General features: G+C 32.9%; 1 protein-coding gene across 3 annotated transcripts in view; it reads right to left on the reverse strand.

The window, feature by feature from the left end:
• Positions 1–373: 373 nt before the first annotated feature.
• Positions 374–23,010, reverse strand: part of MDGA2 (MAM domain containing glycosylphosphatidylinositol anchor 2) — a 782,196-nt gene continuing 759,559 nt past the window's right edge. The window contains exons 15-18 of one of the 3 annotated variants that reach the window (XR_005363220.1): positions 22,615–22,745; positions 10,550–10,655; positions 7,170–7,696; positions 374–6,893 (exon numbers count right to left, since the gene is read on the reverse strand). Coding sequence is in view for 1 of the 3 variants with exons in the window: in XM_038544626.1 (XP_038400554.1) it covers positions 7,608–7,696; positions 10,550–10,655; positions 22,615–22,745 (326 nt within the window). In the remaining 2 variants the exon portion in view is untranslated. Of the gene's footprint in view, positions 7,697–10,549; positions 10,656–22,614; positions 22,746–23,010 lie in introns of all 3 variants that reach the window. The other 2 variants (XR_005363219.1, XM_038544626.1) reach the window with 2 other exon arrangements.

A 23,010-nucleotide genomic window follows, 5' to 3' on the forward strand; every position in this document is an offset into this window, starting at 1 on the left:
GTTTTTGAAACGCCATACCTCTCCTCTTTACATGCCTTTCCTTGTTTCTTAGCCCCTCCCAGTAGGTCAGTGTTTTCTTAGCCTATTTTGCTAGAATATTTGAAAACTGTAAACTAATAAAATGTTATCTCCAAATTTTAGAGAACTCTAATATGCTTCCTTAATGAGAGTAGTTATAGTTTTAAAAAAAAGATTAAGCAATACTAAGCGTGAAGGAGTAGACTGTTGGGTGAGAAATGGCAGGCCCTAGTAGAGGATGTTGATTCAGAATGGATACACTTCTGGTACTCTCAAATACCCCTGAATTGGAAAGGCTTTTTGAGTACATGCAAAATCCCAGTCTTGTACATGACATTGTCAAAAACTAAATCAATGAGAAAGGAAAGGTGCAAGTTTATTTCATTAAAAAATTATACAGTCACTTACTTAACAATCATTATGTAGTTGCCATGTACTAACACTGTATCACCTTTTATTTGGGGCTCATTGGCCTATTGGATGGTGTTAATTTTGGAAATTAAAACATATAATTCAAAACAGAAACAATTAAAATAACAAAAATTAGTTACCTCTGTTCAACACAATTCCCAAATTTGAAAATTAATTTACCATTACTTGTTCCATATATAAGAATATAGCTGATGCTACATAAAATATTCCCAGAACTAAATAAATGTCTTATCTTTAAAATTTTATCTTATATTTCAATTATCATATAATTCTTATAAATATTTGGTTGTTTAAATATAATTTATTTGAGTTCAGTGGATGATTGGATCTCAAGAAACATATACTGCAACAAACTCTAGAAAGGAGCTATTAAATTTAGCTAGAGCTCATGATCTATCTAATATAAAATTAAGCATAATATTGTATAATTAATATATTTTGGTTGAAAGCAGAGATCCTATGTAGTATTAGTCTCACGTATAGTGATGGCATGTGACACAAAACATGCAGAATTAATTTCATTTTCCTTAGTTTAACCACATAGTAATTTTGTTTGCAAAAACACTGACAACATTTGCCCTTTTATTAAGAAATATATTCACTTTCCGTTAAACTAAGAAGTGCCAGGAATTTGTGTTGCAATTACATTGGTATTTCAGTTGCCTTTACTTCTCATTTTTCTCATACACAGGAGACCTCTTCTGTCTGTGAAATTTCATTGATTTTACCACTGAAAGGTGACACTGTTGCTTAATTCCTAGGTTCATTGAATAAGTTTTATACTAAACTTAGCTCTAAATTGTGGATTAATTCAATCATCATTAATCCAATAATCTCCATAGAACCTAGATAAATTGGAAGTACTTAAACTTGTTAAAAGACACAGTTCTTGTCCTGGAGTAGGTTACAATATCAGTTGGGGAGCAGATATTCAGACAACTAAAGAATCCATTAAAGGAACATAGTACCATAGGAAAACAAAAGATGGGTAAGATCCCTAACTTGCTATTAAACCAAATAGCTTATAAAGAATAAACAGTATTTTAATACACAGTTAGGGGTTGACTTTTAAAGACAATTAATGGGTCTGCTAATGATAATTGTATTCACTTTTCTAAAATTTCATAGATACACTTAGAAATACAATACCAAAGGTTGAGAGGAAATTAAGCTGTGCAAGTTAATTGTTAGGATTCCATTTATACTTTGGTTCACACAAATCATTGTCAAGCACTATTATTCGTTTCCCTCAGAAGAAACACATGAAGCCTACAGAGTGCCCCCAAGGAATATGTGGCTGAAACCATCTTCCTAGAGAACATGAGCGCTGTAACCCTTGGTCAATATTTAACCTATCATGCCGAAGCCCAGAGTTACTAAATTGAACTGTAATTCTTAAATCACAGTTCATTCAGGAAGACTTTTTTAATGCCTACTTGTTTAACACAGTCTCTTACAAATTATTCCTCACAAAGGATGTTAAGAATCAACACATAACTTTAATGGGCTAATTGTGCTTCACTGCAGTGTTGAGTCTATAAAAGCTTTTTAATAGTGAAAGAAATGATGGCATTTTCATCTTAATTTGCAAATATAATTGCCATTCTAAATAGCTTTTTGTTTCTAACTTAAGTGCTTATTGACAGCAGAAATTTCCCCAAAACACTAATAGATTGTTTAACATAATTGCATTTATTGAAAGAAAATCCAAGGGAAAATGACATACAGCTATCTGACACTAGTTAGCAGAAGTAAAATATCAAAATGAAAAGTAAGTTAAATCTAAACTTTGAGATCTAAAATGTAACTAACATTCAATATAAATTCAAGACAACATATATTTGATTAAACTTATACATTTAAATATACTGATGAGATTCAAGAAATAAAAATGATATCCTGGGAATCCAGGACAACAGTGAAGACCCATACGAAAACAAACTGAAACTAACAAGCTAATCCCTATTTCATAGACTTTCTCATCACTTTATTGAAAAATAAGAATATTTTTTAACTCAACTCATGGAAAATTAGAACAGTCAAAATTAAATTCATTCAGTTGTAAATATTCTCTTAAGAAAACTATTTCATTTCTACCCAGAGTTTAGCCTCTATCTGGCTCAAAATTTTGAATACCAATCCCTTAATCTAAATATACTCAATGTGGGTTCAGGGTGGTGAACTCATGACTCATATTTTATTAACTTTTATTCTAAAAATGCCAATTAGGTAGTCCATATAGAAATATGTGGAATAGTTAAATCTCCCTAACTTTTAGTTGTTCCTAAGCAGACACAAACATGTAATGGATTGATTGTGAACTGACAATTGGTCCATTAAAATTTCAAATCTTCGAGCCCTACTTTTTCTATGTAATAATGTATATTTGTAAATATTATGGATACTCAGCAGAAAGCTTTTTAATATCAGATTTGAAAAAAAGTTCTGTTCATTCATGGTAGCTTTTCTCCTAAGTTAAAGTAAAAAAGTGTCAGAGACAGCTTTTTAAAAATAAGCACTAAGAAAATGAATTAAACTGGTAGACACAAAAGGAATGTTGTATGAAAGGAAATAGCATGGGATTGAACCCTATGATTTTATTGTTTTCACAGAAAATGCAGTAACTCCTCATTGATATCAACTACCCAGTTGCAAGAAGAGTATATACTTTCTGCTTCGTTGAGATGGAGGCAAAGCAATTTGTAAAAAGTAGGCATCAACCAAGATGGAAATGAATTTGAAGTGAATTTTTTTCCAGTTTAAATGCTGTTATGAGGCCCTGATCTTTGAAAGGCACATTAAAAAAAAGTTTCGTTTGTTTTGTGGTTGTTAAATAAATCTCATTCAAAAGAATCCTTTGAAAATCACTCTATCAAAATCATCTTAGTCTGTCATCATCTTTCAAATCACTAATCAAATCAGACAAAATAGGTCATGAAAAATACCAAAGCCAGTTTCATACAGTCTTAGGTATAGAACTGAATTAATTAATTGTTCTTCAAGTTATGCATTTTGACAAGTAAGTTTATTATAAAGTCTTAAAATAAAAATGCATGTTTGGTCAAAAGTTAGTACAGTTGTCATTCATATTTTGTCATATTTTAAAATATAAAAGAGTGGGATTATTTTTACTATTTGTAACATGATGTAACTGACTAGCTGCTTTTTAATTCTGATTATAATTATCACAATTCATTGCCATGCCAAAGTCAATTCTGTGATATATGTGAAAGGAAGTACCATTAATTTAGCCTATTGTATGACATTGTAGTGTACCATGCATCTTTCAAATCTCTTAAAGAAAATTTAATGGCAGGCCAAACTTCTGACTAAATACTATGAATCATACAAAACAAGAAAACATTTCAAACCAGGGATATATAGCATATTGTAATTCATGATGGAACTAAAAATAGGTAGCAGGAAAAAAATGACAACAGGGCTAGGTATGTATATAATGTATGTAAGAGAAGACTCAGATTTTTTTAAAGCACAAAATAGAAGTTATGTTATTTTTGAATAATGCATAGGCAATGAGTATTTAATATAAGTGTCCTACAAATATGATAAAGCATCATTTTCTCTTTTGAGATTGTTGAAAAGGAATGATATTGGGCACGATTTGGCTCTTCTGGAGACTTTAGTGAATTTGGTGAATTTCAACATATCTAAGATGTCATCAGCTTTAATATGCACTTTTATTTTATATATCACTACACAGAAATGCTACCAATTGGAATTAAAATAGGTCCAGTTGCACAGATGTTAAAATGTGGAAGAATAAGCATCTTTGTAACACAGTAAGCTCCTAATTAATCGGATCAATTACTGACACTAGGAGATTACATGGTATAATCTTTCTCCCAGAGAATTAAAAGCTCCATTGCCTGATGCCTTCCTATGAAGAAAAGCAACAACAGTAAAAAGGGCATCAATACACTCAAAATGTTATCAAAAAGGAAAAGGGGAAATATATTGGTGAGTTCAACTCATAATAAATACAAGAAATATTAGGAAAAGAAAGGCAGTTATAAGTCCTTGAAAGTCATCATGATTATAACTAATGTTAAACAGGAGATTACTTAACACAGTTTACATTTCACTTACCCCAACCTTTTAAAATTTCCCTTTTCAAAATTCATTTTCTTTCTTTTTTTTTTTCAAAATTCATTTTCATTAAATTAAAGCAACTAAACATTTGATCTGGAGTGAAAAACATTGAGTCAGATTCTAAGATTGTTGGTTTATATAAGTCATCCAGAACCCACTTGAGACAGCTATTCTAATTTATTATCATATCAATAAATCTGATTGTTTTGCTGTTCCTCTGATTACCCCTTTGTTCTTGGCATTCATCTGCAATTTTTCAAAAATTTAATCAAAATTAATTTTTGAAGTACCAGCCAGTTCTCAGGAACTTCTGAAGCTTGTGTATTCCTTACTGCGTGAAAGGTTATAGAAAGACTTTATTGTTTCATGAGTGTCTTGTAGAGGATTAAAACTTTCACTTACAACAATTTCTGTATGCAGGGTTACTAAGGAGAAAAGGATTATTTTCCTGGAAACGACAAATGTCTATCCAAATATTCTAAATATAGATTTTCTTTTTAGTTTTTTGCAAAAGTCTCTCTCAAATCAAATTCAAGATAAGGGAAGAAGGCAGAAATGAACTAAGCCTCTCTTTAGATGAAAACAATTTTATTAATATTACCAGCGACGAGTGTGTAGAAAATCAATTAGGAAGGATGATCCACTAATAAGAGGGTAGAGAAGAAGTTAGGTGCCACACAAAATGGAAGCCAAGGTGAAGGAAAATTAGTAAATAATTAGCTAAGTGCCCCAAATATTGTTTAATCTCTTTGGTTCGATAAAACAGATGGTTGACTGTAATTTTGAAAATTTTCAATATATCTGATTTGTTCAGATAAGTTATAAAGCTTACTAGTTATGTATGTTTAACTTAAAGGACTTGGTTTAACTTGATTTTGTCACTGCCTAGATATTCCGACTGGTCCCCTCTTTAACTATGAAAATATGCATTAAATTCCAAGTTCACATTTGTTTCATATTTTACTTTCACAAGTTTGACTTTTGTTGTTGTTACATGTATGAAAAATATGGAAGAATGCATCAGGGGTTCCTATTAAATTCTATCCTGCAGACATTAAAGTTTATGAAGCCCTGAAGATTAATCCCATGGTAACAGAACCAATAAATTGTATAACTAGTCTCATTTTGGTGACAAGTAAACATTGCTCAACAAACACACATACCGCTTTGCATACCTTACCTGGAAAGAGGCTTTATTGAACATAGCTGTAAAATTATCTTTTAAGTTGAATTACTGAATTTGCACAAACATTTCTACAGAATTTTTTCTTTTAAAAATCAAGCTTTGTCATTTTTCCACTACATTTTGTTGTGCTTTTTATATTAATATTTGCAAATGTTATAATTTAATACTTATATCCCAATTACTTGCATAATCAGTTTTTTTAATCCTGGGGTGTTGAAAGAACATATAATAATAATAATAATAATAATTAATAATAATAATAATAATCTTCTTCTTTAGACAAAAGTCTTTTTAAATGAAGTTAAAAGCTGAGATAATTTAAGGAAAAAGATCTTCAAATTTTCATAGCCAACAGGTTTAAGTGAAATTTACAATGCATTGGAAAACTGGCTGGTTAAAGGTATGATTTGTCCTCAGGTAGCTCAAAATCATTTTTACAGGTTTTTGTTTTTTTGTAAAAGTGTTTTTAATCTTGGTAAAATAATAAAATAATATTTCACAATTTGCACAGAGTCTGACTAAAGGGCAGAGGCATATTACCCTCAGTGTTTAGAATAAAGCCAGATTTTTCAGGCCCAGTTCCGCTGTAGAGTTTGTATGCACTGCAATCACAAACATTTTCTTGCTCCCTCTAAAGCTAGGGCCAATTTCATTTCAAATGGAGGTTAGAGTAAAAAATCACTCTTGTGTTTTACCACCTTCTGCGCTAAGTATTATCTTAACAACCTTTTGCTCTGGTTGACCCATTTAATAACCTGGAAGAAAAAAGTGTTGCTCCCATGTCTGGTCTCAATGGAAGTTATTTTCTAATGGACAATAAGCTGAAAGGCCATGGCTGTCTAGGAGGTCAAAGAACAAATATCTCGTCTGCATGGGCTTACGCAGCAGCTCCGGTCCTTTCTTCAGAAGCGGCTTTTGTTGGGTTGCCTGTAATTTGCACATTTCGGCTCTGTAGTTTGTTTATAAAATAGTTTTACACAAACCACTCTCAGCAGTGCAAGCTTCTGAGTTGAAAATTATTCAGGCTTGTTTCATTGAAGGCACTTGGTTTCCATGGCAATTTATAAAAGATGGTGGTTTGGTTTCTTCATTGGAACAGATGACTTAGTTTGGGTGTTCAAGTGGCCGCAAGCAAACTCCGATAAGCCTGTGTAATATGTAAGCCCAGGTTTACCATCCTGGATAGTAATGCATGCAAAAAGAGACAGCATATAGTTATCTAGCTTAGCCATGGGAGGAAAACAAATAATAACAATAAAGGTGGGATGGGGACAGTTGGGAAGGAGCATGAATGTTTTAAATAATTCTGAGTTCGGGTTATTTTCAAGGAAGGGTAACAACCAAAGGTAAAAGGGCCTACATTTATTTAATTCTCTACGTAAAACCTTCTTGAAAGGAAAATAAATGCCAGCTCTTCACGTACCCTGTTTACAGTGAGGTTTTTGTTGGCAGGCCATTAGGTTTCCATGGTAACAAGCAAACTATTCATTTGAAACAAAACCAGCCATGACTTTGTGCTTTGACAAGGATTTCTATAGCTTTTTTTTTTTTTTTTTTTTTTTTTTCCAGAGTTCAACCAGATGACCAGATGACGCTGTAATCTTTTTAGCCACAAAAGCACCTGAAGGTCTCTTCTCTACTCAGGTCAAGATTATCTTTTATATGCAGTTTGGAATAAGTTATACTTCCATGATGTCTTTTTATCCCCAGTGCCTTAAAAAATTCATTTTTATTATTTTATTTTTGAGTCAGTAGTCAGTGGAGGAATCTTTGGTAGTTTGTTTTTTCAATGTCCATTTACAAAGACTCTTTCTTCATGCCAGTGCCTGGTGAATCTTTTATAGCCTCTGCCAGGATAAGGTCACCTTCGAGGACTTAAGATAGAGATGAGGACGATGACTGGAAAAAGCCATAGATGTACTAAAATTCCAACAGCACCATCAACAGAATCTAAAGACAAGGAAAATAATGCCAAGAAACAAACAACAAAAAAAGAGAATAAATATTCCACGTAGCTACCGATACAACTCTGATAAACTAATAAAACAATAGTAGTATATGGGAAACATTTTTGGAAAATACTTTTTTAAATTTGTTTTATTAGTCAATTTCCGAGACATGTGAAAAGGAAAATAACTTAAATGTGTGGCTAGAAATTTGATAAAATAAAATATTTTAAGTTGATATGATATACTGTGAAAACTTATCCAGAAGGTATTTGTGTTTGTGGCTGAGCTCAACCTCAGAGTTCTGCATGCCACATGGAAATATGTACACATAAGGGGAGGTGGGCGGGGGGGATGGGGTGACTGGGTAACGGGCACTGAGGGGGGCACTGGATAGGATGAGCACTGGGTGTTATACTATATGTTGGTAAATCGAACTCCGATAAAAAATATACAAAAAATATTATCTAACATCTAAAAAGTAAAAAACATAAAGCATTTGGCAAGCTCTGCTAAAAAAATAAAGAGGGAAATATGTTCACATAGAAAAGTCTTGGAAATCCTGAGTTCAGTTTTTTTTCCAAGCTTCCAGAAATGATTAAGATTAACGACTTGAGTGAAAAACTACTTTTTATGAAAACTAGGAAGGGATTGTCATGGATAGAAAAATCAGCTACAATGGACCGTGGATTATATATGCTTAGAATGATCCAATATCTTTAAATTGAATAAATAATTATCTCTTTAGTATGTTTTTTAGAAGCACTATGTCATCTATTTAACTAAAAAATCCTTTCCACCATTCTGCCTTAAGAGTCCTATCATAATTGGTGTTTCAAGTAGAGCTTTACATCCAGGTGATACCTCCTTAGAATGTATACCTTGCCCTGGAGGGCTAACATGGCCAAGCCCGATAATTCATTCACCTGGCTTAAATCACAAAATGGCTCTTACCTAGGAGAAAGCTGGGTTTTGAAGACAACAGACAACTTCAGCTTTTGATAGTGTGGGCCTTAGTACCGTTTACTGCCTGAGAAGTAAATGGGAACCTGAGCAGTTAAGAAGAGGCTTTTGGCTGCCAAGCCGGTTTGTACTTAGAAATTAACATTAATTTAATATTCCCCAAACGCTAATTGTCAAAATGAGCTTAATAAATGCTAGTTAAACGGATATAGAATACTTTCTCATGCCAAAGAGAAGGGTTTTGTTTAATTAGGGTTGTTTCCTCTGATTTACAGAAGCTAAATAAAAATACTTCCAATGTGTACAGGTATTTCTTATTTAGAACAGCCACACATTTCTCTGACTTTAGAGGAGATGAAATCTGATTTTGAAAGTGTTCTACTCTGTAACAATAAGGTCCTTTGGGGTTTTATCATTATTTCCCTGCTGCTACTCTTAGCAGTTCTGTTTTCTCCACGAGGGAGTATATTCTTTCTTGCATTCCTCATTTGGAAAGTTTAATTCAAAATTTGAATTTAATTTGTAATAGTTTGGTGATTAAATTATCTAAATGTAAGATTTCTGTGTAAGATGGTAACTACCGTCAGTTACTTTAATGTTATTGTGACTGATTCACATTATGAAATCCAAAAGAAATCCCATTCTCCTCCAACAAGGAGAATATATGTTTTTCTGTGCATTTGACAAACCTACTTCATTTTGGTATTGCTACTGTTTTTTTAAAGCAAAATTAGCCAGACATGGGGAGACATTTCTATTAAATTTGTTACCTGAAACGCTAAGTGTAATGACAAAAAGGTGAAAACTGAGCAAAGTGGCTCATTGTTATACACAATCTTAGGTTTTGTCTTTTTACAATGCTTAAAAATGGAGTCAGTTCAGTTCACATGAACAATCAGTAGGTAGTTGCAGAAAATTAACTCTTAACATGTAGACTAATTTCTCACTAAATATACTCAACAAAGACTCTGGTCTACTCTAGACTTAAAATGGATTTTCATGCTCTTTTATACATACTAAATAATTGATGAGTTATTTGTGTAAATTTAGCTTAATTGATACCCCTCTATGTACCACAAAATTAAAGATTCCTGATGGGCCTTTGAAAATACTTCAAGTGGAAGGATCTTTAAAAGACACGATTTTAGTTTTCTCAAGTTCACGTGGATAATACGGAGATGAAGACTTTAGGAAACAACACATAATTCTGATATTTCTTTGCATTATTTATAGTCTTAAATTTATATCTTATCCAAAACATATTTGTGGTGACAAAATAAAATTTGAAGATATCGTTAAACTCAATCCAAAGTAAAAAATGAAACCAATTGCTAAACGAGATTGTGATGCACATAGATGAATTATACCAGAATACCAGAAAAAAATGTGCTTATCTATTACTTATTGCATATAGTTAGGCTCTTCACAATAGTGAATCTGTTAAAATGACTGGCAAAAGACAGACCTAGAAAATATGTTCATAAATGGGGGGAGGGAGGATAAAAACAGCTATGGCTATATAAATGTATGCTGAGTATATAGATCAGCCAAATATTTTTCTTTTAGCTAAATATTTTAATAAAAGTAAAAAAGTCCTCTGAAAATAATAATATAAATTAAACACTTTTTAAAAATCTTAATTAAAAATCAAAGTGTGCTTGCCTTACACAGACCAAAACCAAAATTACTTTTATTTTATCTTAGACCAAATATGCCTACCATCAAATTTAATACTTGTTTTAAAGATGTCTTCAAAATTGTAGGGTCTCACATATAAAGAATTTCTAAATTAACAAACTAAAAATAAGTGGGTTTTAAAAATAGACAATTTTAGTTTAATAGTTACTATGTTCCTTCAACATCATATCAAACCAATCTAAGAATAGACACTTACTCTTAGTCGTTAGGTCTTGTTTTGCACATTCTCCTTCTGCAATTGATACATCATCAATGGCAATGTCACCTTCTATGCCAGGACCTCGAATACCTTCAAAAATGAGCTACAAATATGAATGAAACAAACCTAAGTGTAGATCTTTGATTTGTAGATGGATTCTTATTGAGAAATTGAAAAGCCAAACCTAAAATTGACACCAATTCTGACATCATTTATCATCAATAGTCTTCATAATTGTTACTTACAAAAAAAAAAAATGTTCTTAACAAAACCAATTAACAGGATTGTTAATTAAAACTAGTTTTAATTCCTTAAAACTAGTTTTCACATCAAAAGCTCCATGTTGATTTTAAAACAAAACTAAACTTAACTGGATAATAAAAAACTACTACTATTATAACCCCTAGCTCTTTTCATTTTCAGGGTTAGGGAAAAATTTTTATCTGAATAGTACTTCTCTGCAATAGACGCCCTCCAAATTTGTCTACACATACAACATTGGTTTTCTAGAAATATTTTATGGAATGAATCAGTTCTGGATTCTTTTTTTTTTTTTCTAAATTTTTATTTATTTATGATAGTCACAGAAAGAGAGAGAGAGGCAGAGACATAGGCAGAGGGAGAAGCAGGCTCCATGCACCGGGAGCCCGACGTGGGATTCGATCCCGGGTCTCCAGGATCGCGCCCTGGGCCAAAGGCAGGCGCCAAACCGCTGCGCCACCCAGGGATCCCTCAGTTCTGGATTCTTTACAACAGTAGTATGTTTATCAAAGCCCAGAATAAGGGATTACCATCTCTGTGAAATTTGTTTACTCTCTTGAAAAAATGTGAATAAGTTTCTCATATTTCCCCTATGTTATGATATACCTCTATGATTTCACTTTTCACATTCTATATTTAAACACCTGAAGATATTTATGGGTTTACTTATGTTGAGTGTTTAATGGCAGACTTTTGCATTTCCAATATCTAGAACAGTGATTGGCACTGAGGTTTAATACATGAAAGTTGAAAGAATAGATTAGTTAAATCAGTCTCCTTTTATTACTCAATTGAATTCTAAATTCAATGACAATATAAGGACAATTAGCAAATTTTTATTATTTCATTTTTACAGAAATAAGACTGCTTTAAAATTTTCTCTATAACACCACAATTATTCCTTTCTTCTAGCAAAACCTTTTAATCCTTTTATATGAAAAGGCAACCTAGGGATCCCTGGGTGGCGCAGTGGTTTGATGCCTGCCTTTGGCCCAGGGCACGATCCTGAAGACCCGGGATCGAATCCCACGTCGGGCTCCCGGTGCATAGAGCCTGCTTCTCCCTCTGCCTGTGTCTCTGCCTCTTTCTCTCTCTCTGTGTGACTATCATAAATAAATAAAAAGAAAAAAAAAGAAAAAAAAAGAAAAGGCAACCTATGCATTTAGTGATTGTATTCACAAAAATTTCTACATGCCAAAAGGAAATATCTAGTTTGGTCTTTCCAAGGAAAAATTAGCTTAATGAAGAGGTGTTTCAAAATCAATCTGATGTGTGCATTTCCATACAATTTCTAGCCTTACTGCATTGCAACAAATTAGAGGGAAAGTCTATTTTTATCAATGTCAAAATTTTTGGATTCATTTTTTTGTCTTTATTTATTTATTTATTTTCATTTTTTTGTCTTTAAAAGTATCTTAATATGGCTCCTTATAGGCAAGTTTAGGAAGATTCTCAGAAAACTTAGGCTACTTTTGAGAAATTGATCTGTTGTTTTCTTTTTTTTTATTATTATTATTTATGATAGTCACAGAGAGAGAGAGAGAGGCAGAGACATAGGCAGAGGGAGAAGCAGGCTCCAAGCACCGGGAACCTGATGTGGGATTCGATCCCGGGTCTCCAGGATCACACCCTGGGCCAAAGGCAGGCGCCAAACCGCTGCGCCACCCAGGGATCCCAGATCTGTTGTTTTCTGATATGCTATCATAATTTTATCAATAGAAATCTCTAAGTGGTACGTAGAAGCATTAGTTATCAACTTTTGTATTGAGTTCCTTTCCCCCACTTGAATATAGTCCATATGAGCAAAAATAATTTTCATGATGTGGTAGGGAAAAAAAGTTTAAGAAATTTTTATTACTATTAATTTGTATAGAAAGGGTTTTTTGCTTATCTGTGTTGAGATAAATAAGTTAATAGAGATTGCCAAAAGCCATTTCTTTAAAAACCATCCAAAATGTCATGTATCACTGAAGCCAAAATAAAATGGTGGACTAGAATTAAAATATGATATAGAATCAAGTTAGCAGTATATGGATTCTCAGTCCTCAGAGAAAGTTGGCAATGAAACATTACTTTGGCTGCCTGTAAATAAAGATTTGCACTGACTTAGGTAGTGTTCTGAAACTTATCTGGAAAGTTAAAAAATCCTCAGAGGACTGTTTAAATAACAAGGTCCAAAAATGAGAATTAAAAGAAAACAAATCAATGCTATAAAAGTTGAAGAGCACTGAAATCAGAAAAGGGGAAGTCATTTCAATGACTGTGGAATACTGCACGTTATGGATATCATATAATTTATTTAAGCATTGCCCTAGTGATATTGTTAGACATTAAAATTATTTTCAACTTTTCTGAATAAGGCTAAGATGAATGCATTTTATATTTTATTTTATATTGTTTAATTTATTATTATTTTTAAGTCGACTCCATGTGTAGCATGGAGTCCAATGTGAGCTCAAACTCATGACCCTGAGATCAAGACCTGCACTGAGATCCAGAGTCAGATGCTTATCTGATGGAGCCACCCAGATGCCCCAAGATGAATGCATTTAAAAACACTAATATACACACTTTCTAAGAGTGCATGGCTCTTTAAGATTATCATAAACTGCCTCTATCAGCATTATTGCCTTTATCAACCATGGTTTTTTAAGCCATTAGGTATTTATTCTTGTTGGGATATGTGTTGCTTATCTGGTCAAGAATCAATGTTAGAGTAAATCAGTGGTTATTCCCACCCCCTTCTTAGTTTTAATCATGTGATGCTGAATCTTCTCTCCTGAAGATAACAACATGAATGGAGTTTTATCTTGGAGAAAGTCAGAACTCACAGATTCGTGCTGATATGAGTCTTATTCCATAAAATCCAACATGCTCCACTTTGGCCACTTGGCTAATACTTAATTGAATAAAAGTGGAGCATTATTATTGCAATTCTTTCTTTTTTGCAGGTATTATAAAGGATCAAATGGAATAAAGGATAGATTTTTGCCTCCTAGTCAGGTTTTAATCCTGGACTGAAGCAGGAATAGGAATGCATTAGTCTGGAAAATGTGATTTGGTCAAGAGGAAACTTCCTCAGCAAACAAGAGTTTTAATTTTAAAAAATGGTGTGGGTAGGGACAGTTGTAAGCCTCACTTGTAGAGTGCATTAAGGCGTTTGCAAGGCAGCCACAGCAAAGAAGAGGACCGCATTCCCATATGCTTTCAATGGAAAGTGAGGTGTTGGTGAGGAGACTGGATAAGGTAGATGAGAATGTTCTGCACATGATCACACTTGAAATTTAAACAGAAAAAGTTGAAATCATAATCTTTTCATTGGAAAGAACGCTGGTGAAACAGGTTTAAGAATACATGGATTTTCCATCTTGGGTATGTAGAGGTGAATAAGTGATAAAATTATCCATCCAAGTAGTTTTTGTCATTTAAAGGACACAATTATTTTCACTTAGCAAGTTCTAGTAACCTGGAGGTAGGTGTCAACATAAAAAAGGTGGGATTATTAAAAACAATGAAAACTAAACGGTTTAAATCACCATATTTTTTTCTGAACTTTTCAAAGCTTCTTGCCCTGGAATGATGCTGCCATTGCTCAAAGCATTTCAAAATTTCTTACACTGACTTTAAATTATTAATCATGCTTCCTTTTCCCATTAACTTCCATTTACCCTCCCTTCCTCCTGCCTCCTTGTGCAAGTGAGACCTAGCCTTGTGCTTAAACACAAGGTCGAAGACAGAGTCCTGAAGCAGAGAGGTTGTGAAGGATGCTGCTATACTTTCTTGAGAGGAAGAGTTAAATGTCAGAGTAGATGGACTGATGCAATTTAATGTGTGTGCTGCCTCCCTGCAATATATTTACTGTAAGTGGGTAGCTGGTGGGACAAGAAAAATACAAATCAAAGAAAGTTGAATTGTCATGTGTCCAAAGGACTGCCTAAATCTAGAACATTCTCTTCTATGCATATTTCATCCCTTGTTGATCCTGAATGAGTTAAGTGTTACAGTAATAAAAGTTGGCTGATTTGTAGACCTATTATTTACATTCATCTGTACAACTATGGATAATACAGTTTGTCACTGAGTAAAGCAACTGAATTACTTTCTGTATAAGCATAGCGGGTGTTTTATATATCATGTGTGGAAATAAATTAAAGATGTTTTGTATATTATGTGTGGAAATAAATCAGAGAATTACAGTAGTTAGTAGGATGATAAAAATAATTTCTGGCAATTAGTCTCTTGAGACAGTTACATAATTAGTGTTTTTAATATTTATTTGTAATCTTGTGACGATAGGGAATCCAATTCGGTATGTGAGAGAAATACTGTAGTCCTCCTCAGGGTCCTATTTGAACATGAAGAAAAAGATCCTGTGCAGGATGTTTGTTTACTTTTAATTTCCATAGCAGTTTGGCTTTTAAGAAGATACAGATTTTTTTTTTTTTACCTCCTACTAATTCTCACAAAGAGATATTTATTGCGTTGTTCTTTTTATGTTCTGAATTCCAATTCCAACTATATCTTTGAATTATTATAACAAAATTTTATAGATTCTAATACACCCATAAGTGGCTTCTAGACTAAGTCCTAGAGGAATACTTTTTCCCTTATATTTCTAATTGTTAAGTAGATAATAGAAATAAAATGCATCAAAACTCAATTTAAACATGTACCTTGGCCAAACTTTCAATTGTTTATAAAAATAAATACTTGGTGACAAACATCTCTTTCTCAGTCATAAAAAGGAGAAACCATAACAATTCATTATGATATATCTCAACTTGGAAGCTGTAATCTGTATGCAATGAAAAACCATCTGATTTTTATTCATTTAGAAAAATGCTCTCTAGTTTAATAGATTAAATTTTGTCATATTTTTAAGAAGTACCATCATGATTCTGATTCCTATTACATTAGAGGAATAAAACTATGTTCCTTTCTTCTTCAGTACTTCTGAAATGCATCTAGTTTAATTGCCATGAAGAAGGAATTAATGGCATCTATATACTTGGGGAGAAACTGTTAAAGTTTAGGTTTCCTAAGAGGGGGCTCAATTTATGCAAAACCTGTCACACAATCACACTGATATTATTTAAAATAGTTTGCCTTAACTGAAATGACATGTTTTAAATTTTATATGTTTTCACAGTATGTGCTTGCAATTCGGCAAACTTAATACGCAAGAAATACTGCATGATCAGAAAATTAGCTCTTGATGGGAACATTTAAATAAGAAGTTAATAAAATATATGTGGACTTGTGTTATTACAATGACACCACACAAAATTATTTTAATCCATTGATTGACAATTTCTTACATATATTATAGTGCTTTAAAGCTTATGGATACATATGTCAGTATAGATGTATATAAATGATGCTATTAAAGGCTGTGTTCCAAAATACTGTGTTCTCAGTAAGGAAGGAAGAGCTCCATGCAACACTAATGAGTGAAAGACAGGGAGTCAAAGAATACGATGCACTTCTGATGATGTGACTTCAATGTTAATGATGCCTTCTGCAAATGTTCACAGCATATTTTCTTCAAGACAAGAGATATATTGCTTCTGATTATTGCTGCTAAGGCAAGCACAAAGTCTAAGAATGCAGTTTGAAAACTGACAGAGTACATCACTTGCAAAAATTCCAGGATACAAATAAAGTCCAAAATAGCTATTAACATTGGAAAATGTTTCCAGTGGTACTTTGGGAGCTACTGCTATGTCTATATAATGGCCCTGGAATTTGGCTCAGAATGCCAGATATATATCTACATGTTATGTGTTATGTAGTAAGGAGGACAATATATTCCAGATCATTATCATTATTAGCTAGATAAGCATGAAGGCAGCACAATGTAATAAGAGAACTAAAATCTCTTTTCAATCCCTATTTAATGTTAAGGATTTATGTGATTTAAGATAAACGTCAAAATGTCTCAAAATCATTTTGAAATCTTTAAATGAGGGCATAAGAGTAGAAGATATCCAGAATTCCTTTCACCTATAACAAGAAAACATAAAGACTGTATTTTATGTTTTCAGAAAGTCTCTATATTTTCCCCCTGGAAAGCATTTGGAATATACTATGAAAAGAATTAAAGCATTAAAGAGGATGGTTAAATATTTTTCTTGGTGTAACATAAATTATAAACAACATTCTAAGATAACGCTGTATCAATTTTACTTTTTTGGAGATTTTGCTGTAATCCTCCCAAATCCTGCAAAATATATTTTCATCACAAGCACTGATCATACTAAATTAATTCTTGACAAAGAGCCCCAAAGGGAATTTCAGTAGGATAAAACTTCTATTTACCCTGAAAAGTACTACATAATTTTATTTTCATCTAAGCAAACTAATTGGACACATTCAAACAAAGTGGTTGTTTTTTAAAGGGTTTATAAATCAAAATAATTTAAACGCATGCAACTCCAAACAAATAAAACAACCTAAGTGTCAGTGCCGCAGAGGCTCAAAATCACTTATATTTCATTTAAAATTCCAAGAGGTATGGGATATCCTTTCCACTTGAATTAAAAACATTCTACAATGCCACAAAGCTACATTTGAGTAATATTAAAACTTCTCAGAACTTAATTTATATGTTAATATATTCTGTACAGTTTTGACTGTGCTTTCCTGGTAGGCATCACATACCAAAGCAAGTATTTCTGAAAAGCTTGACAGTTTACAAATGATTTTTGAGTAAAAAATGCTTTGTCTGAAAAAAAGTTCAAAACAATGAAAAACTCAAAACCAAACAGAATAAAAGCAAAATATGGGGTAGACTGATGTAGTTGTGTTTCATGTCTCCTTCAAAAATCAAGACTAATGACACAATAGTCATAACACTTTAGTCAACAGACCTAAGACCTTTAGTCAACAGACCTAGAATTATGTCAGAGAATAAAAGAACGTAGAAATCCAAAATAAGAATATGATTTTATGTATCTTATTTTTGACTGGTAATTTAAATAGCTTTACAATGCTTCATTAAAAACTGCTATTCTTAAAACAAACAAACAAACTACTACTCTTCATTTGCTTCCAGCCAAGACAGATTTAATAGGAACTCAATCTATCTCCTCATCAGAAAAAGACAAATAACTGGATAAAATATATAAAACAATAAACATTAGGTAATGAAGAACAATGATCAATGAGTGATAGGAATCAAACAAAGTGAGCCCTATGACTGCCCTATATAGAACTGATAAATCATGGTGCAAGCAGAAAGATAGAGCTTGGTAGAAAATCTCAGTTGAGATAGAGCAGAGAGTCTAAGGACTCCAAGGCAGCTAGAGTGTGCAGGGTAAAATACAAGCAAGGACAGAGTTCAGAGATCTGCAGAGAGTCTCCCTCGAGTATTAAGCAAGGTAGTGATCAGAACGTGGATGTGCAGTAACCACCCAACAATTGGGAAAGAACCAGAGGGATGCATTTAAGGTAACAGTACCCAGCTCACCCGGACTTGGAAAACCTCATAATTCATGGGGCATTGGACAGAGTACTCAAAAGACTCTTGCCTTGGTAGTGAGAAATAATTAGCCATATATTAAACACCACTTCAGTCTCTCCTAACAAATCTTAAAAGCAAGACCAAAAATGATCAAACTCTCCAAATAACTTAACTACATTCCAAACAAGCTCAAGAATATTTTTAGAAGTATAAAAATATCCAAGTGTTTTGTAAAACTATAAGGATTTTAGCTATCAAAGTAAAATTCCAATGTCTAACACCCAATCAGATTACCAGACATGAAAAAAAGCAGAAAAATGATTTGTAATGAGGAGGAAAAAAAACAGTCAAAATCCACCAAGAGCTGACACAGATGTTAGCATTAGTACACAGTGACATTAAAACACCTACAATGGTCTGGGTTTCATATACTCAAAACATTAACCAAAGATGTGGTAAATATTTTTTCAAAGACTCAAGCTGAACTTGTAGAGGTGAAACATATAATTGTTGAGATAGAAAATACACCGAATATGACTGAAGACAGATTAGACATTGCAGAAGAAATGATTAGTGAATGTGAGGACAAAATGGAAACTATACAAAGGGAAAGGCAAATAAAAATATATTTAAAAACACTAAAAAAGCATCCATGAGTTGTGTAATACTACATATGTGCACATAAATAAGGAGTCTTATATAAATACATAAGGTGTTGGATTAGAGTCTTAAAGGAGAGGAGGAGGAACAAAAATATTTGAAGAAATATTAGCCAGACAATGCTTAAATTTTATAGAAACTATAAACTCACAGATCTGAGATCAATAAACCACAAACACATTAAAAATGAAGAAAACTACCTAAAAGCATGTCACAGTTAAATTGTTCAAAACCAGTGATAAAGAGAAAATCATTTTTTTTATAAAGAGAAAATCTTAAAAGCAACTAGTCACATTACATATAGGATAAATAAGAGTTTGAGCAGATTTATTCTTAGAAACAATGCAAACAAAAAGGCAGCAGAGCCTCTTTAAAGTCCAAAAGGAAAAACTAGAATATTATACTCAGAGGAAATATCTTTCAAAAAATGAAGATGAAATGGACTTTTTCAGAAGTACAAAAGGTGAAAAGAATTTATGTTTAGCAGACCCACACTACAATAAATGTTAAAAGAAGTCCTTCAGGCAAAATAAAATTGATACTAGATGGAAATATGCATCTACAAAAAGGAACAAAAAGTACCAGAAATGTTAACTACTTTGAGCACCAACTATGCAAACACAGTCCGATTTCTCAGTTGGAATGAGGAGAAGATTATAGAGAAGAGAGTTCTCCAACGTTTGGACTATTGTGAAAAAAGCTTTATTCATTTGAACATTATTGAACATCTGCTTTAAACATTCTTATAGATCTCTTTTTGTGAATTTAATATGTAAATTCTCAAGGCTGCAGAAAATTGGTTGTCATTTGTAGTGAGTTGTAAAAATGTTCTACTCTGAATTTACACTGACCACATCTTTCCTGATAACAAAAGACTAATTCATGTCTTGAAATCCTTTCTCTAAATCAATAATTCTGGTAACAAGATGCAGTGGAGTAAGATGGGTCAAATCACAAAGCAAAACAATTCCTTTCTCTCAGATTGCAATCTCAAACTGGGGCTGACCCTGCCTCTCATTTCTTTCCCTATGAAACTCCCCTCATTGCTTATATTCAGGGGGGCATTTCCTCTGGATTCTCCATGCTGTTACATCCTGAGTGAAGAAACATTCCCTTGCAAGAACAACAACAACAAAAAACAAAATAAAACAAAATTCATACTTTCTCTAATATGAACAATTATAGAATAAAATAACTATTTGCATATATATGACAATTTAATATCTATCTGTAGGTTATTTTATTAAATCTGAGTAGTTAATCTTTTAAAAGATTTTACCTACTTATTAGAGAGAGAAAGAGAGAGAAAAATAGAACATAAGCAGTAGGGAGAGAGGGCAGAGGGAGAAACAAACTCCCCATAGAGTGGGGAACCCGACATGGGGCTCCATCCTAGGACCCTGGGATCATGACCTGAGCTGCAGGCAGAAGCTTAAGTGACTGAGCCACCCAGATACCCCTAGAGTAGTGAATAATCTTAGTTAAGATGCTGGTTTTCCTGATTTCCTAACTACCTCACACAGATCTCTCAAAGGTAGGCACTCTCTGTAATGACTAGCCCACTGGACTCAACTTGCTTCTTATTTGAGTATCACTGTCTTTAAACTCTGTGGGCATCAAACTTTCCCAAATCTCCTTCCTTTTAACTCTAAAACATACTAAAAAATAATACTTAGGATTGAGGTCTTCTCCCACAGTTGATATTACTAGGTAGTGTTCTGCATGGTTCCATCATTTAATCACTGTTCACATATGTCCACCTTCCCTTGGAAATATCAACCACTCCCATATTTCTAGGTACCACAGACAATCCGTTGACTCACAAATGTGTATGTCCCCAAAGCTTCAGATAAACGTGTACAGCAACCTGCACACTTTTAAAAGGCTACTTCATAGGCATTTTTATTAACATGTCTAAAATAGAAGCAACCATATTCATCCCTGAAGCTTGTCTCTTTTCCTTTTTTTTGTTATTTAAGGTAATGTGTAGCACAAGCATTACCCAAGACTCCTAAGTTAGAAACTTCTTAGTCATTTATGGCTGCTTCCCAAATTCCCAACATAAAATTGTTCTGCTAGCTTTCACACCTAAGTATATCTAGAAATCATCCCTTTTTTTTATACCACTTCCCCAATTTGTCCCTTCAACATCTTTTATGTGAATTTTACAGGTCGTAATTGGTTTGCCAACCTAGTTTTGCCTCTTTGAACCAGCAACATGACTGCTATACCAGGTAATCCCCAGAGTAAAATCTTCTAGTGACCCCCCCATTACCCAAGCTCCATAGATTCCTTAACCTCCAATAACATCAGTCTTATTTATCTTTATGTATCAAAGTCCAGAAAAGTTTTTCTGCTTCCCTGACAAATTGTATGGTATACAATGTCAACGTCTCTCTCTGTTCACTCTGAACTCTGCTGCAATACTAATGTTAGCTTTTTCTCTGCTTTGCAATCCCTCTCCCTGGTTCAGCCTTCAGTTCATACAGTAAGTTTTTCTTGACTTTCTTCCATACTCTTCTTGTTGGTTGGGTGTGCTCACAGAACCTTGTACATACCTCCATTACTGCAATTTTTATAGTATGAGATGTAAGTGTTTACATGTATATTTCTACTAACCTGAGGTAAACAATCATTTTTAGATCTTCAACCTAGCAGTGTTCCTGGCACACAGGAGTAGCTCAAAAAGTATTTATTGAACTGTTCATTATGATAATAAAGAAGTGCTCAATAGTGAAATTGAAAGTGCTCAATTATTAAACCGATGTCTATGGCAATAAAGGAGTATCCTGAAGGAAACATTAATATAACTATTCTCTTACTTATTGTATATATATTAGACGTATACGTTTATGTTAGTGAGGCAGTCACATAGGAAGCAAAAATATCTCTTGAAGTACTTTGAAGAAATCACTGATCTGAAACAAACACTCAAGGTGAGTACATAAAATACATGTATTATATATAGTTATTAAAATCACTAAACTAAAAAAAAAAAAGAAAAAAAAATAAAATCACTAAACTACATTATTTTCTTCACTGAAACTGTTTTGTGAAATACTATCTCAAGCCATAATGGCCATTTTTATAGTCATTGAAATGTCTATCATATATTTTCAGCTAACTTTCTTAATTCAATTAAGCCTTATTTCTCTAAGTAAGCTTACTTCTCTTTCAAAATAAAGAAAAATAGCTTCTTCAAAGTTCTCTGACTTTGATAATCAAAGTGATAAATTACTAAAACTACTAAAACGGCATTATCTCAAAGAGACACATTTTGTTAAAGTATGTAAAATTCCATCAAGTAAAATTCAAACAGATTAATTGAGAATTGACTATCCAGCTTCCATTATTATAAGAACCTGTGTTATTTATCTTCAGGAAACAAAATATACACATGTGATTTTATAGAAATGGATTATACTTTCTCCAGGCAAACCATTTGGATTTTGAAAGACTATTATTCAAACATGTTATTTGCTAGGTATTAATAAAAAGGGGGCATTTTCTCTGTAAAAACAGCTTTTAGAACTAAAGAAAAACTTAATACTGTCGTTTTTGTGATGCTCATATCACAGAATTTCTGAATGTTCATATCCCAAAGTTTACTCAAGGTATGCCTTTAAAATTATGCTCATGTGCAGCAGTCTCTTCACAGAAATGATGGTTCTTTTCTTACCTGAAATGAAGTAATTGGATATATATTAACATGAGCCTCATTCCACCGTTGACCTTTATTCCCACTTGAAGACCACAGTGGATTCTCTATCGTTGTTTGCCCTTTCAAACGCAGATAAACATTTAGAACACCTAAAAATAACAATGACATTTTATTTTGTATATTTATTTTTGTTTCACATTTGTTCCTCCTTGACCTAACACTTGTAAACTGTTAACAATAAAATTCCTCAGAACACTAGTCTTTCCTCCTTTCTTCATTCCTAATCTTGCTTTTATGACATTTGGTAGGCCTCTAAAGACTATTGTGTCCTAATCCCTTGAATCTGTGGTGTTATTTTATATGATAAAAGCAGCTTTGCAAATGTGAGCAAATTAAGGATCTTAAAATGGGTAA

Source organism: Canis lupus, chromosome 8 (assembly GCF_011100685.1).
Source record: "Canis lupus familiaris isolate Mischka breed German Shepherd chromosome 8, alternate assembly UU_Cfam_GSD_1.0, whole genome shotgun sequence".
In the NCBI taxonomy this organism is placed as follows: Eukaryota; Metazoa; Chordata; class Mammalia; order Carnivora; family Canidae; genus Canis; species Canis lupus.